Source organism: Hetaerina americana, unplaced genomic scaffold (genome assembly GCF_022747635.1).
Source record: "Hetaerina americana unplaced genomic scaffold, ioHetAmer1.1.p SCAF_5, whole genome shotgun sequence".
In the NCBI taxonomy this organism is placed as follows: domain Eukaryota; kingdom Metazoa; phylum Arthropoda; class Insecta; order Odonata; family Calopterygidae; genus Hetaerina; species Hetaerina americana.
Genome location: NW_027287095.1, coordinates 40,689,743 through 40,707,475, shown reverse-complemented (window position 1 = coordinate 40,707,475; position 17,733 = coordinate 40,689,743). Strand labels below are relative to the sequence as shown.

The window sequence follows — 17,733 nt, the reverse complement described above, 5'->3', positions numbered from 1 at the left end:
CTTCATATTTTCTGATTACATCATTTTTTTGAGGTTTGCTTACCATCATGCTAAAAGTTTCACATGAGATAAGTCAACTTTAATGGAGTGGTTGTCTCTTTTCCCACAGTGCATGCACACTAACAGTAATAATTTCTATTTACCTATGGTCTTTTATGACTTCCCACAGCATAATAATTTACAGTTATCCCCCAGTAAATGAAGATTTACCTTGGCATTTTTCCCACAATAATTTAAATTGTGTTCAGAAAATTAACTTTGAAAGTTATAGAGTAAACTTCGACTAGGGCTTACAAATTTCTGTGATACAAAGCTAACTTTCACAATAGTACACAAAGAGCCCTCACCAAGCATCTAATGGGGGGAGAAACTCATCCCCACTAGGGTCCCTCGTGGCTCAAGTGGATCTATCTTATGATACTATTTTGATGGCCACTATTCCATATAATTGCAAAATGCTGCTCATGAAAAACTGTCTTTAACCTCCTACCTCATGTAACTTTTCTGGAGAATCTTTGGGATATTTCAGTTCCTTCGAATTTATTTCCCCTTTTTCAATGTGGACAGATTCATTCACTTCTCTTTTGCGATATTTTCCTTCAATGTTTGATGCAGGCATGCTGTTCCATTTCCTGCCATTAGTCTTGGCTGCTTCCGTCAGTACCTTGTTTGCCTCTTTGTGACGACCCATGGCAAGTAACCAGCGAGGTGATTCAGGAATCAGCCTAAAAATATGAAAATAGGTACTTTGTTTTAAGGAATTCAAGTTGAGTAGATAATATGAGAGCAAATATCAAGAGAATTTGAAAAATGGTCTGTCAGTAGTCAGTAAATGTAAAATTATGCGACTAACCCCTGGCAGACTTGAATGAAATTAACATGAGGAAATGATGGTTAACATATTAGAGTTACTGTGATCCAGCCAAATTGGTTGTGTGCTTGTGACAGTGATAGCATTTCATTTGTGTCTTACATTTACTGATATTGCATCATTCACAAAAAGCATTTCCAAATATTTTATACCTTTACAAAAAGCTACATGGCCATTTTATACCTTGAACACTTTTCCAGCATGGAAATTTATTATTTACAAAAAATATTTTTATTGCTTGATTATATTTGGCTTGTCTTCATTCTTAGTATTGTTGATAGTATTTTTAAATTGCCTTAACCGTTTTTGTGCAATGTCTAATTACTTTATATCATAGGAGTATTGCCTGTCGATTATAAAGAGAATTGCAGAATTTATTTAAAATGTCTGAAAAACATTATTCATAATAATTTGTTGAAAGTTAATAAATGTTATTTAATGAGGCACAAAAACGAATAAAAGAGATTAAAGCATAAAAATAAGACTGACTATATTAAATAATATTTCCTTTAGCCGTTAAGGGTTTTTTTATGCAACTGTAAAAGGAGGAAAGGAAGGGAATATTGGGATTGGTGTTGAGACCTACGGGTCAAGTTAATCTCTTGCCAGTGATTGGATACACATTCAAAACACTAAGACATTCACATTTACAGAGAGGGGAGGGGTTGTTTTCTTCATTAGGTATACAAGGAAATTAACCATATCGCCAGGGATCATATTCAGGAACTTGCACACAGTCACACTGGTTACCTCAAAATGATTTATGGGGAAGTTTTTCCCTCACCAGGGAACAACCGGCTCTGGGCTACCTTAATTACTTACGTGTTGACTAAGAAGAGACTGAATAAGTTTGTAAAGAAATCAATCCAGACCCAATTGGACTAATCCTTTCTGTTTTGGCATATATCTATGGCTTTCAGTACTTGTGTAGTCTGTAATATAAGTCTCTGCAACCTTTAACCAAGTGAAAATCCAAAAAAGGTCATGTGATAAGTACCATGGCAGTAAACAAGGAGGTTTACCATGAATAATGAGAAGTCAATGATTGAATTTTTTGTTAATTATTTCTAATTCCTGAAAGTTACCTTCCTGGAACTCTAATGGTTATGTATGCCATTGTCTAGAGATAGGTTTTTTGCTGTGCTATTGCCTATAGATATTGCCACAAAAGAAGATTTGAGTTTTAAATTCAGCTATTTACATGTACATAACTAATAGATATTAGTGACCATGCAAGCTGGAAATAACACTCACCACCAGTAAGAAAGTAGCAGTATTGATGGGAGGGAGATTGCTAACTGGAAGTCCCTCCAATGCCGAAATTTATATGAGAAAGCCGAAAGTGATGAATGCCCAATACTGAATGGGAGATGGTAAAGTATGGGTGCTGCAGTTCTCCACCATCCGCCAACAACTTCCATGCCTATAAAAATATTTGTTTATGTATTAGTCCTACAGATATTCCTAAATCAAGGATAAATTTGTCATGTAAGAAAATTATTTATAAATTTGGCTTGAGGATGGGATCTCCTTCGCACCAAGCTCATAAAAAACAAACTGGATCATAATGAAATTTTTTGCATGCTAGGAATATGTTGTTCCTGCTAGGTGAAGATAAAGTCGGGGCTCAAGATGTTTTTGGTTTAATAAATTGGTAATTGCTTTCACAAGAGCTTAAAACTATAAAACGTCTGACTATTCATCATTGAAAAGAGTAGCTGATTGAATGGTCATGCCAACCAAATAGCTTCTTGGGATTTCCAAAGAACAGGAAAGTGGAGCAAATATTAGCTATGTGGAGTGAAGAAGATTGGTTCATATCAAAGTCTAGGTTTAACTACTGGAGCTAATGAGCAGATATTTTTTATAGGTTTATTACTGAATTTAGTTTTCATGAGGCTGTTAAGCTCCTGTTATTCTAGTTCATGGCTCAGAAGGGATAGCTGTCATCAGGATTTCAAAAAGGTCTATTGAACATTAAATGCAGTTTAGTTCAATCAAAATCAATCAAGTATAAATTTCCCCTGGAAAAATATTAATTTTTCATCAAATGTACATGTACGTATGCATCCAATTTCCTTTTTATATCATTACCTTGACTGAAATGAAGCTGCTATGATGTTATTTGTAAACTTTCACATTTCTTTCGTGCATACTGTTCTTATCTAGGGGTACATAATATGAACTGGGGATAAAGGAAGTATATATCTGGTGTAACAGTATGATAATAGCATGGTCCTAAACAATGGTAAAACAGAAATGTTCTTTTCTCCAAGCTAGTCTATAACTTACGATTTTGACTTTCAAAGTAAGATGTGTGATATATCATGGTGATGGAAAATTTTTTGGGTTACATATCAACCAACATCTTAATTGGGATAAACATATCTTTCAGGTATGTAAGAAAATTAATCATTTTACTATAGATAACAGTTCTAAAACACACTGTAATTTAGTTGTCCGAAAAATGTTTTATTATGGCTTGTTTTACTCTGTAATTTCTCATGGAATTGTAATCTTATGCACATCATCATCATTTAATGAAATATTTTCAATTTAGAAAAATAGTAAGACTCATACATAATCAACCTTATTGCGCATATGGCCAACCTCTTCTTAAATATCTGGGAATTTAATTGTACCTTGAGTACATATTTATCATGCAGTGGCTTATACTAAGAAAAACTAAGAAAGTATGAGTGACTTACAATGAATAACAGTTATCACTGTCACAATACCTGAAGATGTTAAGATGTACATGTGAAAACATCACACCTGTCAAGTTAGCTAAAGTACCAACATCCACGTGCAGAAAATCGTTTTACAATCTGCGTAATCATTTAAAAAATGAGACAAGAATTTCACAATTCAAGAAGAGTATATTGCATATCTGGTGGATGAGTGTTATTAAAGTGCAAATGCATATTAATGTAAAACTGAAGTATTTATTAATCTCCTGTCATAACTGTGTTTGTACTTATATTTGGGAATTATGTGATCTATATCCCATTGATGCAACCTATACACCTGTCATGTATTTTCAATACTACACACTTAGTATATAGTTATGGGTCTCATTTTCTACAGCATTCTGCCGGCTGAATTTAAAACTTAAATGTGCCTTACATCCTTTAAGTGTAAGCTGAAATGCCTACTGCTGAACAGGATCTTCTCTAGCACCAGTGAATATCTTTCTTGTTACTAGTGTTGTTCATTCCCATTATATATAAGCCCTATACTAAACATGCAATTTTTCTTTTGTACTATCTGGTCCTAGGGCAAATCAATTATCATGTATGTGTACTATAACCATCAAATATATATTAGTTTTTGCAATTAAACACTAATATTTGAACCACTAGCTGATACTGTTAGGTGATATTATTTTCAGTTATGAAGGAAAACAGTTTCAAAATATTTGGCCCATATCAGGATGCTTCTTGTAGATATTTACGAGTGTTATTTCCTCTTACAGATTACAAAACTCGTCATCATGGTTCCTCCAGTTGCAAAGGCCAGCAAGAATCTTAGGAAGAGAAATCCTTCAAACCATGGGATGTATGCTGTTGCAATTCCAGTTACTGTCTGCAGTACAATTGCTGCCATTAGTGGGTTTTTTCGTCCAAATCTAGAAGAAGCAGGGGAGAAGTTTCAGCATTTCCAGGAGGGTGAGAGATCAGAAAAATATTTTGTAAATTTTCATCATATTTTAATATCATATCTATTATATAGTTCAACTATATAGAAAAGGGATTTGATAGTTCAGTGGGTAGAGTGGTGGACTACTGACCCTAGCCTATGAACTTACTTGTCTGACATCATTCCAAATACAAAATTTCCCAGCAAAATCCCTAGCATGAATGATGTCTGGGCAATGTTGGCTGATTGAGAGTGATGACAAACGAGATTCCACTTTGAAGAAAGATAAATTCCACAATTAATTTTAGAGCATACAACATTAAAAAATTACACTACATTGCATGAAGAAATAAATTCTGTGTTGCAAATGTTCAATTTTGCCATGAATCAGTGTGATGAGGAAGTATACTCAATTTTTCACGCTTTTGAAGCCGCAAAAAGGATAAAATATATCATCTCCCACATTTTTACGAGGTTTCACAGTTTGGAAAATTAGTCAGATATTGCTTTTTTCTACAAAAACTTGTGAAAAAATGGAAATTCTTAAAAGCCAGGCATAAAAAATGCGATTTCGGATTTTCCAGTTATAAGGATATTCTTTTTAGTTTTGATCTCACTTGACACTAAGGAAGGCATTTGCTAAAGTGCTGAATAAAAACATAGCGATATAATAGAACCAGTGGCGGTGATAAAAGTAAGTGGTAGGTGCATGGCAAAAAGGATTTCTAATGCCACTGTGGGGTTAAGCATGCAAATGCCAGCAAAATGGTTTTTCTTCACATATGGTGTGTATAGAAAAAGAACATTTGACTTGAGCAGCAAAACTCCAAGAGTATAAGGGATACTCCTCCTAGCATAACTTCATGGTTGCTAAACTTGAACAGATTAGGGTATGCATAAATGGTTGCTAAATATTCCAGGCATGTGGTATTTCTGGAGTGATTGTCATAAAAATGGGTGAGACAGAGCGAAGAATGAGTCAGTAATGAAATAATATGGTTCGGATGCACCAATGATGAATGAGTGTGAGACAAGTGTGCTCTGTGGTTGGTCATATTGAGAGAATTAATGAGAGTAAATTACCAACTATATACCTGTACATATCATGTGTCCTCAAAAATTAGATCACAGCCACACCCTAAGTCTATGATTGTGGTGTCCATCTCTATTCTAGGAGCAGAAAAAAATCACAATTCCTTCATCATTAATCATTTTTGTAATTCATGATGAATAGCTGTCATTAAAGTGTGTAGACTTGCCATAGTGTATGTATGTGATGAGCCAGTATGAATGTTGATCTTCCATAAGCTCATTAGATATAGATTGCATCATTTCAGTGTAAGTAAATTTTAAATGTTAAAATAGGTAAAAATCACAAAAAATTGAAGCAACAGAAATATCTCTATTGCTTTATGTATATTAAAATAAAACATTACTCATTAATTTGGGTTATTTTATAAATAAAAAATAATTGGTTACTGGGATACTTACCTCAGATATAATAGTTTCTTCAAAAATTGAGTGATCATAGGTCCACCTCTGACAAGGAACAGATATTGTAGAATTCCTTTCACCGTCAGATTCTGTTTTATAATAATTGCACTTTTCCAACTAAAACAAGGTATGTAAAAATTATCAGTATTATTTATAAGTTAATGTATGTGGCATTAATATATTTGTGGTGCAGAAAAAAACAGGGCTTTAAAAAACTGAGTCATCCTAAAAATGAATGGGTTTTGCAAACTTGGGTTTTGATCCCCATGCTCAATGGGTTTTATAAGTAATTGACATTTGGGTACCTATTTAGTGGAATAGAGTCTGGTAGATTTTAAGTACTCCGATGGATAGCCTAGGTAGAGATATATGTAGTTGACCTAGGTTTCTAACTGCCCAGGCAATTTAAAGCCCATCCACCTAGATTTCATCAGAATTAGAATGTACAATGAAACCTGCTAAGGGTGTAATTGTAGAGATCTTTTTGGAACTTCCTGGATAAAGAGGTTTTCCATCTTAAAATTTAATAGTTCAAAACAACGGACAGAGATATTGTTATGCAAAAGGAAAATGCAGAAAAGTGGAACTTTAAAATCAAATGATTTTTCTTTGAAAATTTGATTGCCCAAAAAGCAATAAAAACAATCCTGAAATAGATTACCTGAAGATTTTGGTCTGAAATTTTCTTTCCATGTGTCATAGATCCACATGCAGCTTAGTCATGCAAAAAAGAAGCGTACTAAGGGATATACTGTCCATCTGCATATTGTAGGTTCCTGCTGAAAGAGGGGCTAACTGGTGAAAAGGTGATCATTATAAAATGTGATTCCCATATTTCTGGCTTCAGTAGTTTCTACTTCATACCAATTCTGCCTCTGGTAAGTCTCAATGCATATAACAACAAAAAAACACATCAATACCCTTTTTATTCATTCAATTAATTTTTTAATTATTTTAAATTATTATTAATACCAAGAAACTGCCAGAGATGCCGCAACAGTAACTATTGACAGAGCATTACACAATGCAACAATTTCAGAGTGTAAAAATTATTTGCTTTGACTGGTATTCAAACCTGGATCCCTCGATGCCCGGTCAAGTGCTTGTTGACGTCTATCGAGGCGTCCTAAGCTTATAGTTTAACTGTTTAAGTACTCGGGTGGATATCAAGGGATCCGGGTTCAAATCCAGGTCAAGGGGAATGATTTTTACCCTCCGAAATCGTTTCATTGTTATATCATTATTTGCGTAATCATCTAAAATTGATTGGGTGGCATGGACTGGCAGATATGACCAGGGGAAAAGGAGAGAAGCAGTCATCACCACTTACACCTCAACACTAAATTCTTTTGGTATCTAATAATTTTCTTTAATTGTAAAAATAATTGAAATTTTATTGCCAGTGCACAACTTTATTTCTGGCACAAAGTATATTTATGAAATTCACATGGAATTGAACATTTATTCTTATGGAAAGACAAGGAATTGAACATTTACAAATCGTGTTCCAAAAGGAGTATGACTTATTTTTTCCTGGATAGACAGATAGACACGCGGTGGTTTCTATGGGGTTTCAAGGGAGGGAAGTCCCACGAAAGGCTGCATGCCAGAGACAATTGGCTCCCAGTCTTTGCAGAGTGCAAATTTGTGAAAAACATCTATAACATGACCTCATTACGCTCCATCATGATCCGGTTATTGGAAAATTGCCATGCCGTCAAAGTTGGCGTGAAACTAGTGATATTGGCGTGAAAATGGTGATAACGCCATGGGTAGATCAGGTGTTTTTGAGTGGCACAAGTTGCTATGGGTCGGTAGAGAAAGTGTTGAAGACGCTGAACGTTCAGGATGCCCTTTGATCTTAAAAAGTGACGAAAATTTTGCAAGAGTGAAGGCTTTGTTGGGCAGGGATTACAGACTAAGTGTTCGCATGGTTTCTGATGACATTGGCACTCCTAAAAATTTTGTGCATCAACTTGTGACCAAAAACATGGGCATGAGAAAGGTGTTTGCAAAGTTGGTGCCGCAAGTGCTTTAGGATGAACAAAAGGAAACTTGCAGGCGGATCTGCTGAGAGCTTTTCGACCATGTGAGTGAGGATCCAAATTTTTAGACAATGCCCTGCCAGACGTCTTCCTCTTACCCACCTCAAATCCGTGCTAAAAGGTCGTCACCACGGCTTGGTGGAAGCATTGTAATGGGCCGTGACGAGAGAGCATAGTAGCAATCCGGGTACCACCTTTCAGAAGGCGTACGAGGCGTGGAAAACCCACTGGCAGTGGTGTGTGGAAGCACAAGGGTGGTACTTGGAAGATTTTTGAGTGAATGTATAAATTCTGGCAATAATGTTTTTTAATCGATTCAATCCCATTACTTTTGGGACAGATCTTGTATATTCACTGACCTACCTCATAAATATTCGACCGATACTTCACTGGTAATTATGCAATTCGTAAGTCAGTGGCTTCTAACGTGTTATATTGTATTTTTGCTTACACATGTTGTATAGCTATGAACCTAAATATATACTGGAAGCAGCCCTGAAAATGTTGCCTTGCTCATTGTATTTAATTGGTCAATTTCATAAAGTTAGTTATTCTTAAATCACCCCAGGATATGGATACTCAACTTAGGTATCACAAACATGTCTTTCAGTACACACGAAGAATTCTGTGGGGGAAATTTCCAGCTCCACTGGGCCTTGTTTTCCACACATGCATATTTCAAAGACTATGCCCTGGTCAGATTTTGCAGGACCAATAACAATTTTGAAATTCATGAAAATCTTACCTCATTAGATGATGTGTTATGAGAGAAGATGCCTTCCGTTTCATTAAAACCTCCATCAGAGCAATAGAAGTCACCAGGAGGTGGAGCTAGGAACACAATTGACAGCTGATGCCAGGCAACAGGAAGTTTTAGTAATGAAAGACATATGCATACACGAGCTTGCCACCATCCAAAATCTCCTAAGGCATCTTTGACTATATTTTCCTTTTCATTTGTTGTACTTGGATCAGCAGTATCAACTGTTGTTTCATTCCCTTTTGATTTTCTTCCATCTTCACCCACTAAAAAAAAGTTAATATCATTTAATCAAAATTGATAATTTTGTAAGGAAAAATTATTTGTAGTCAGGCTAGAGGAATTGACAAGCAAGTAGGTTATGAATGATTAATTGGTGAAACAGTTTTCCCATGCTAAATTCTAGTATCTCCTTTTGAAAATAAGTTTTGCATATAAGTAATAGGGAGTACTTTCATAATATATTTGGTAGAAGATACTATATTTTATAAGTACATGAATGAAAGAAATGTTGACCTTCAAATTTCACAAATGAGTTCATTAAAGTGTATGACAAGAGAAAAACCAATGTCTATTAGCAACATTTTTCATGCATTTATAATTGTGGATCATTAATCAAAAGATCTTAACACGAGAACTACCAAACATTGAAATATGATTAAGGTGTGTTCAGGGTACATCATAATTCAAATTATTTGTAGCAATGTGCAGAAACTGAATGCTGCTGTGCCCTAACTACTCAATATTTTCAGTGCACTCAATCCTCGGTATATTCGCTCTTTTGCACAGCTAACTTTGGATTCACATGAGGATTCTCCTCTGAAGGAGTCATAGGTAGAAATGATGGGTTGACATGGACTATTGATAGAAGAACATAAATACCTCTTTGACTATCTGTAAAAGTGAAAAGCTCTGTGCTTTTGTGAGTGAATTAGAATTTCCTCCATAATTTAATGTTCATATGAGCTTGCCATAATTAAACGAAATATATGCCATGTTTTTGGCAAAGTATTGCTACAAAACAGTTGAAACTCATAACTTGATTAGTGGAGAATTAATAGCCATTATAAGCCATTGGAGGCCAGTGAAGATGTGATTTTGATGGGCATTTACTCACCCCATACCCTGATATATTAATTTAACTTGCCCAAGAAGTTCAGGGTAAATTCTACCTTCTCATCAAACCAGGCTCTGGGTTGATTACCATGGTTGGTTGAATATGTTAAACCATTTACATTTTTCAAATTTGTCATTTTTAGGGACTGAGGCGGTTACAGATGAAATACTGTCTGAAAATATCCACCTTACAATTCCTGAATTGGTTTTTGGTACACTAATGCGATGTGATGCTTTAAGTGTGTGGTTTTCGAGCGTTTTTGCTTCTATCTATGCACATGGTACCCTACAAGCTAGAGTGCGTAGCAGGGATTGATTACAGGCCAGTAATTGAATTTAAAAAATCAAATTTTCCTCAATTTTTAGTCACAATACATAAATATTTTTAGTCACAATAAATGTAAAATGATTCAAATAATTTAGATAATAAGAGGGATCTACATAAGTGAGAGATCCTTCTGTGCGCATGCAAGAGGAGTTGTTGTTAATAAGGAGGACTCTAACTAAGGCTAATGACAACATACCAGACTATATAAAATGACCAAAGGAAAATACTTTTTCCTCCCTAGTGCAGTCGGATATGGTTGTTCTGATTTCTTTTCTTCCTCGTTACGTCATGAAGAATTCATTTATTAAGTCATTTTGGGGTCAGTTTGTGTTTCAGTAAGAGGGTACCATCTTTGTGAAATTCGATACTTCATGATCGCTAGCACAAATTAGTCAATGATTAGATAGGCATGCGATTACCTGAAATGGGCACCATAAATTTCTTGGGTAGCGGACAGCGCATAAATCGGGCGTGAACTGTACACACATTAGTTTTCTGATTACGGAAAGTTTTGCTATCGGATTTTCTTCGGGTCTTTGTTGTTAGCATTCGACGCAACTGTATCCGGAGAGAGGGACTCGTAATTGAGCCGAAAGAACAGTCCTTCCCATCGAGGGGAGAGGCAATTGAGTTGAATTGCTCCATCTCCGAGAACGCTCTCATAGAGACGGCTCTGCTAATCTTTCGACGCTTTCATTCATTCTTGTTTTCTCGGAGGTCAACCTCTAGCTCCAAAAAGTCTTAAAAAGCTGATTCACTCAGGGAAACGGGAGGACTGTCAGTCCAGAGAATTTCTGAAGGGCTATATTTCTCCGCGCGTCCGGTTATTTATTCCGTTTCACCCCTTTCTCAGGGTCAGCCAATCGCGTGCAATGTCCCCGAGGAACGGGTAGAAAAGGGCACGGTTACTCAGCTACTCATGCTACCATTACGAAGAGATGCCCTCGTATGAGTTGGGGAATTCCGGTGGGTGATTTTATGCAATGAGTGCATTTTCCATCTGTTCGACAATAACACTTTCCGTTATGAACGGAAATCTACTCCTTTCATATATTAAATCGGCGTCACGTGGAGCGGATGTCATTACACGCGTTTGAAAACAAATTACGTGCTTTTGTCAAGAGTCATACTATGCGCAGAAAGGTCTAAGATATATCTACATGATTTTGATGGAAATTGATGCCAACACAAGAATGAAAAATGCCACCCCTTTCTCCTCATTACCCAACCCCGATTTGTAGACGGATTTTACCCAGAGAATGTATGAAAGATATAGTTTATTAAATATATTAAACTCGACTTCTTATATTCCTTGCATTGGTTCTTTTATTTATTATATTGCGCGAATAAAGTTTGGATAGGACCGTTAAGGTAACTTTCCGTCGACAGTACTTTTTTTCGAATATATTTTGAAAGTACACCGAAGCCATGATTCTCATTTGCCCATTAAAATAATTCCAGATATTGAATGGTTTTGATTAACAATTGAATGAAAGGGCACCTGTCCATTGAGGTTCGAATATATTTTGAATATACATTCATTTGTCCATTAAAATGATTGCAAATGTTAAATGGTTTTGACTAACTATTGGGTGAACCGACTCCTGTCCATTGAGGTTGTCTTAACCCTCTTTTATCTTGTTAAATTACGCACATCGAAAAAACGCTTTGTGTTTCTCTTAACCTTTTTGATTTAATTGCATCATAAAATCTATACTGACAGAAATTATTTTCTTTCGATTGGCTTAAATGAATTCCTGTCTAAATAAAGTGAAGAGCAATTTTTTTGTGGAATACAAGCACGGATAATCAAAAAGTTTGTCTAGGGAATAGAGGTTATTTTGGAAATATGTTTATTTGAACGTAGGCTTCCAGTGATTAACACATTGACCCACATATGTAACTGTCCTTGTATTATCTGCAGGCTGCGGCTTACGAAAACTAATTGAACTACTTATTGGGTCAAGCAAAGAGCAGATGTGTCAGGCGCCGATGTAGATTATTCTCTGCTTCCTCTTACACAAGTGCCGATGAGATTATTCTATGAGCATCAGATCTGGAGTTAATAGACGTTTGATTGTGCTGTCCGTGTACTAGTATAGCAACCGGAAGCGCAGTCGTAACAACCCTAGATTGTTCCAATTAAGAGCCATTTGTTAGTTTTATTTTGATCAGTGACCACGAAGGTTAAGATAATATCACAATTTTTTTTAGTATGAATTAATTTTAAATCCTGAATGAAACACAGGGAATAATTTTTAATATAATTTTTTAAAGTTTAAAAGACAAGTTGTGTCACATCCATGGTAGAAACTTAAGTTTGTGAGACGTTTCTTCCCGTGGCGCAACCCTGAAGAAGATGTTGAAATCCTCCCACACCAGTGGGAAGAAAGAAGGAAGTCATGCCGACTGTCTACGAATAGGCTCCTCAAATCTATAAGTCAGCCTAAAGGTCGTAATTTGCTTAAAGGAGTCTTCTGATGGTTATATGTAGTGAATCACTCTATACTTGTCTACATTTCACAATTTGCGGATTCAAATGTTTTATGTTACATTTTAAACTTATTCAGAGGACCTAAAAATCTTTGTAGCTTTGAGGAACGGGCCCTAGGCAATGAACCGCCAAGGATGCTTTATTGGTTTCTTCGATCCATAGCCATTATTCTGTAATAGAATAAGGGTAATTTGTTGTAATTTTAATGAGGCAGGTGGTGGCACTGATGTACTTCGCGAGATCCGTGTACGACTAGTATGACGGAAAGCTGTTTCTAGTTTTCCATAGTACGAGTTAAGTCTCAAGTACCTTCTTGGTTTGCCTCGGTTCATTATTCGTATTGGTTGAAGCTTTGATCAGGATATTTTCGCAAAAAAATTCATAATAACTTTGCAATTCAAATACTGCGGCTATCTATGATAGGGAATTCGGATAGAAACAAGGAGATTTCAATCCACCGCAGGTTATTATTTTGTGTTCTGTTCATGCCTCGCCCCAAAGATGTTTTTGTTAAGTTAATCAATTACTTTTATTTTGTGACGATAACTTTTGGTTATGTAGAGTATTGCAGAAACAAATGAGAAACGACGGAAGTCGAGGATTTTTTTCTTTACGTACCCTTTTCGACGTAAATTTTTTAAGTTATTAGGGTGGAGCAGCCACTTGTAACCCACTAAATTTGCATTCAAATGTGTTGGCTATTTGTTGGAAGTGACCGTCGTACGTAATTCTTGTGTAGGCTTTTGATCTATTTAATTAAAAACTCTCAAATTTAAGAGTGCGATTATTACCAATGTTGCCTTCTTTCTCGTGTGTCACTTCAGTCTTTTGGCTATTAGAATTAAATAGAATATTTTACATTCATACCCTACCATACATATCTTACATGAATATTCACGTTGACGTAAATTTGCACGTAGGATATTACTAGATATTACTATAAACATTTTGCTATTTTAACGCAACTGACTGGCATTCTTCCAAATTCTATGAAGTTCTCCTGTAGTATTATACGAGGTACTCACTCTTAAGTGGACGTACCCCAATATTATATTCTCATAACGCAAAAATCTACATTAATATCACTGTTCTCTCTGATTCTGAGTCAAGCAATACGGATACGAAAAATGTTTCCCTCTACATCTACTGGAAAAAGTGATTTCCCCCAAATTATATATATTATTATTATTAGGTAATCTACCGGTTAAGGTAGGTTTTTGGATGGACATAATTTCTAATTAAATAATTTGTGACCCCTAGCAAAACACAACATCCTACTTTACATCAGGTCCCTCTTCAGCTCTGAGTACTTTCTTCCTCCCTTCATCCCGTCCAACATCCCTATCCTGTTCCTTCCCTTTCCTCGTTTGCCTAACATTCTCCCCTCTGAAGGATCTCAGGCTTTCCCGGCGAATAGTATTCAGGAATTTTTCTCGGGTTTCCAACCGGGTCAGGTTTCGGAGTACCGACGTTTCGATGGCTGACTCTGCCATCGTCTTCAGGGTTGAAGTGCAGAGCATGATTCGATTTTTTCGATTTCAAATGTTTTATTTACCATTAAGGGATACAACATCAAGAAATACAATACAGATATGATAGTACATGGCAAATACCCGTTATAGGCCGGAGCCTCTTCGGGTATGAGATGGAAGACTTTTGAAGACATAAAATTGATGCGGTTGCAGAATTACAATTACAGGGTTGATCTATGTTAAAGGTGCTTATTGCATTGCATATCCGGGGTGGCGATTGGCCTGGTATTCACCCGAGGGAGTGAGGAAACCCGGAGAAACCTCACTCAGGCCGCCTTGAGTTGAACCGCATTGAATTAAGACATAAAGTACGTGCAGAGCATGGAAATTGCCGGGTATTTATACATGTTGCGTGGGTCAGGTGTGGCCTGATTGGTCGGATGAGTTTCTTCGGCCCGCTCCGGTCAATCGGCCTTGTTCCCGTGTGCTTCTCATCTTTTTTAGTATCGGCTTCCAAATATTACTTATCTGGAAGCCGGTGTCTCGGTTTAAGTTGTTTTTCTCCAGTCGGATCTCTATTCCTTCTTTTACCACGCGGTCCCAATAACCGTTGGCATGACATAGCCTCTTTGTGGCTTCAAAGTCGATTCTATGGTCATGGGTGATACTGTGTTCGGCGACTGCCGACTTTTCCGGGTAGTGGAGTCGTATGCATCTCTGGTGTTCTTTTAGGCGTTTTTCAATTGTGCGGCCCGTCTCCCCGATGTAAACTTTGCCGCACTCGCAGGGAATTCGGTAGACTCCCGATGACTTCATTCCGCGTTTGTCTTTGGCCGTGACAAGGAAAGATTTTAGCTTCCCTTGTGGTTTGTGAATCGTTTCCACCTTGTGTTTTTTCAGTATTCTTGATATCTTGTGTGATACTGAAGATGTGAACGGGATGCATGCTCTGGCGACGCCTAAAAGAACACCAGAGATGCATACGACTCCACTACCCGGAAAAGTCGGCAGTCGCCGAACACAGTATCACCCATGACCATAGAATCGACTTTGAAGCCACAAAGAGGCTATGTCATGCCAACGGTTATTGGGACCGCGTGGTAAAAGAAGGAATAGAGATCCGACTGGAGAAAAACAACTTAAACCGAGACACCGGCTTCCAGATAAGTAATATTTGGAAGCCGATACTAAAAAAGATGAGAAGCACACGGGAACAAGGCCGATTGACCGGAGCGGGCCGAAGAAACTCATCCGACCAATCAGGCCACACCTGACCCACGCAACATGTATAAATACCCGGCAATTTCCATGCTCTGCACTTCAACCCTGAAGACGATGGCAGAGTCAGCCATCGAAACGTCGGTACTCCGAAACCTGACCCGGTTGGAAACCCGAGAAAAATTCCTGAATTCTCCCCTCTGTTACAGTCTTCAACATCCCGCTGCCGTTCAGTACCCCCTTCAGCCACTTTTCCTGCCTCCATAGGATTGCCCCCAACAAACCCCTCTCTTCGCCCACCATACCAAGTACTTCCTCGTTTGTTTTCTTCTCTGTCCATTTCAGCTTCTCCATTCTTCTCCACACCCACATTTCAAAAGCCTCCAGTCTACGTCTATCCTCCTGCTTCAATGACCACGTTTCCGCGCCGTACATCCTGTAGCTACGCTCCATATCAAAGTTTTTACGAAGTTTTAGTTTACAAAGTTTTTAGTTATATATATATATTTTTTAAGGTAATCTACCGGTTAAGGTAGGTTTTTGGATGGACACAACTACCAAATAAATATTTTATTACTCCTAACAAAACACAAAATCCATCATCCTACTCTATATCAGGTCCCTCTTCATCTCCGCGTACTTTCTTCCTCCCTTCATCCCGTCCAACATCCCTATCCTGTTCCTTCCCTTTCCTCTTTTGCCCAACATTCTACCCTCCATCACAGTCTTCAACATCCCACTGCCGGTCATCACCCCCTTCATCCACTTTTCCTGCCTCCATAGGATTTCTCCCAACAAACCCCTCTCTTCGCCCACCATACCAAGTACTTCCTCATTTGTTTTCTTCTCTGTCCATTTCACCTTCTCCATTCTTCTCCACACCCACATTTCAAAAGCCTCCAATCTACGTCTATCCTCCTGCTTCAATGACCACGTTTCCGCGCCGTACATAGCTACGCTCCATATCAAAGTTTTTACGAGTCTTTTCTTAACATCCTTACTCAAAGTCCCCGTCATCAACTCCCTCCTCCTTGTGAAAGCCTCTTTGCCTAGCGCAATTCTTCTCCTTACGTCCCTACTACTTTGACCGTGTTGGTCCAAAACACTACCGAGATACGTAAACTGTTCTACCTGCTCTAGTTTTTGCCCACCTATTTTAATGTTAAGCTTGCCCTTTTTCTTTCTAGAAAATCGCATAACCTTTGTTTTCTTAATATTGATTCTCATCCCATACCTGTCGCACTGAATTTCCAATTCACTCAGCAATGCTTGCAGCCCCTTGGCTGACTGACAAACTAAAGCTTGGTCATCAGCAAACCTAACTGATTTTACGAATCCCCCGCCCACTTTCATTCCTACCTCGAGTTCTTCCCATGCCTCTTTGATCATTTCCTCTGCATACAGGTTGAACAGCAACGGTGATAATGGGCAACCCTGCCTTACACCCCTTCCTATCACTGCCCATCCTGACTCCCCGTTTCCCACCCGCACCTGAGCAGTCTGAGACATGTACAGGTTGCGGATTAGCCTCCTTTCCCTCCAATCTATTTCTATTTTCTGCAGAATACTCATTAGTTTTTCCCAATTCACTCTATCAAACGCTTTTTCGAAATCTACGAAACAGGCAAATACCTCCTGGTTGTGTTCTATATTCCTCTCGATTAATAATCTCATTACTGCAATGGCATCACGCGTACCTCTCCCCTTCCTAAACCCAAACTGATCATCCCCTAAGTAATCATTTGCCCTACTCTCTATCCTTTTGTTTATGATCCTGAGAACAACTTTAGCTGCGTGGGATATCAAACTAATTGTCCTATAGTCCTCACATGACGTGGCCTTTACCTTTTTCGGAATCGGAACTAAAACTGCTCTCACAAAGTCTTCCGGCCAGATTCCCTCCTCATAAATGCTACGGATCAGCCCATATAGCCTCTTCCTCCCACATTTCCCTAAGCATTTTAAAAGTTCCACGGGAATGTTATCTACCCCCACGGCCTTTTTTAGTTTCATCTCCCTTAATGCCCTTTCTATCTCATTGTCTAGTATGCCTGGACCTAAGCTGTCTTCCTCTACGTCATTTTCTTTTTCAATGTCTAACTTTGTAGGTCTGAGTTCTTTACTATACAGTTCTTCTATATACTCCTTCCATCTCTCTTGGATCTTTCCTGCGTCAACTATTACCTTACCCGCCTTATCTCTAACTGTTAGCATAGCTCTTCCTTTCTTACTTCCCGATAACGATTTAACTTTGCTGTACAGCGCACCGATTTCACCCTTCCTCTGCAGACTTTCC

At 37.7% G+C, this 17,733-nt stretch overlaps 1 protein-coding gene across 1 annotated transcript in view; it reads right to left on the bottom strand.

The window, feature by feature from the left end:
• The window catches only part of LOC139694030 (organic cation transporter protein-like), a 33,458-nt gene that overhangs the window by 7,163 nt on the left and 8,562 nt on the right, over positions 1–17,733 (bottom strand). The window contains exons 2-7 of the mRNA XM_071592428.1: positions 8,795–9,075; positions 6,002–6,121; positions 4,680–4,783; positions 4,345–4,499; positions 2,126–2,294; positions 491–725 (exon numbers count right to left, since the gene is read on the bottom strand). Coding sequence (XP_071448529.1) covers positions 491–725; positions 2,126–2,294; positions 4,345–4,499; positions 4,680–4,783; positions 6,002–6,121; positions 8,795–9,075 — 1,064 coding nt within the window. The remainder of the gene's footprint in view (positions 1–490; positions 726–2,125; positions 2,295–4,344; positions 4,500–4,679; positions 4,784–6,001; positions 6,122–8,794; positions 9,076–17,733) is intronic.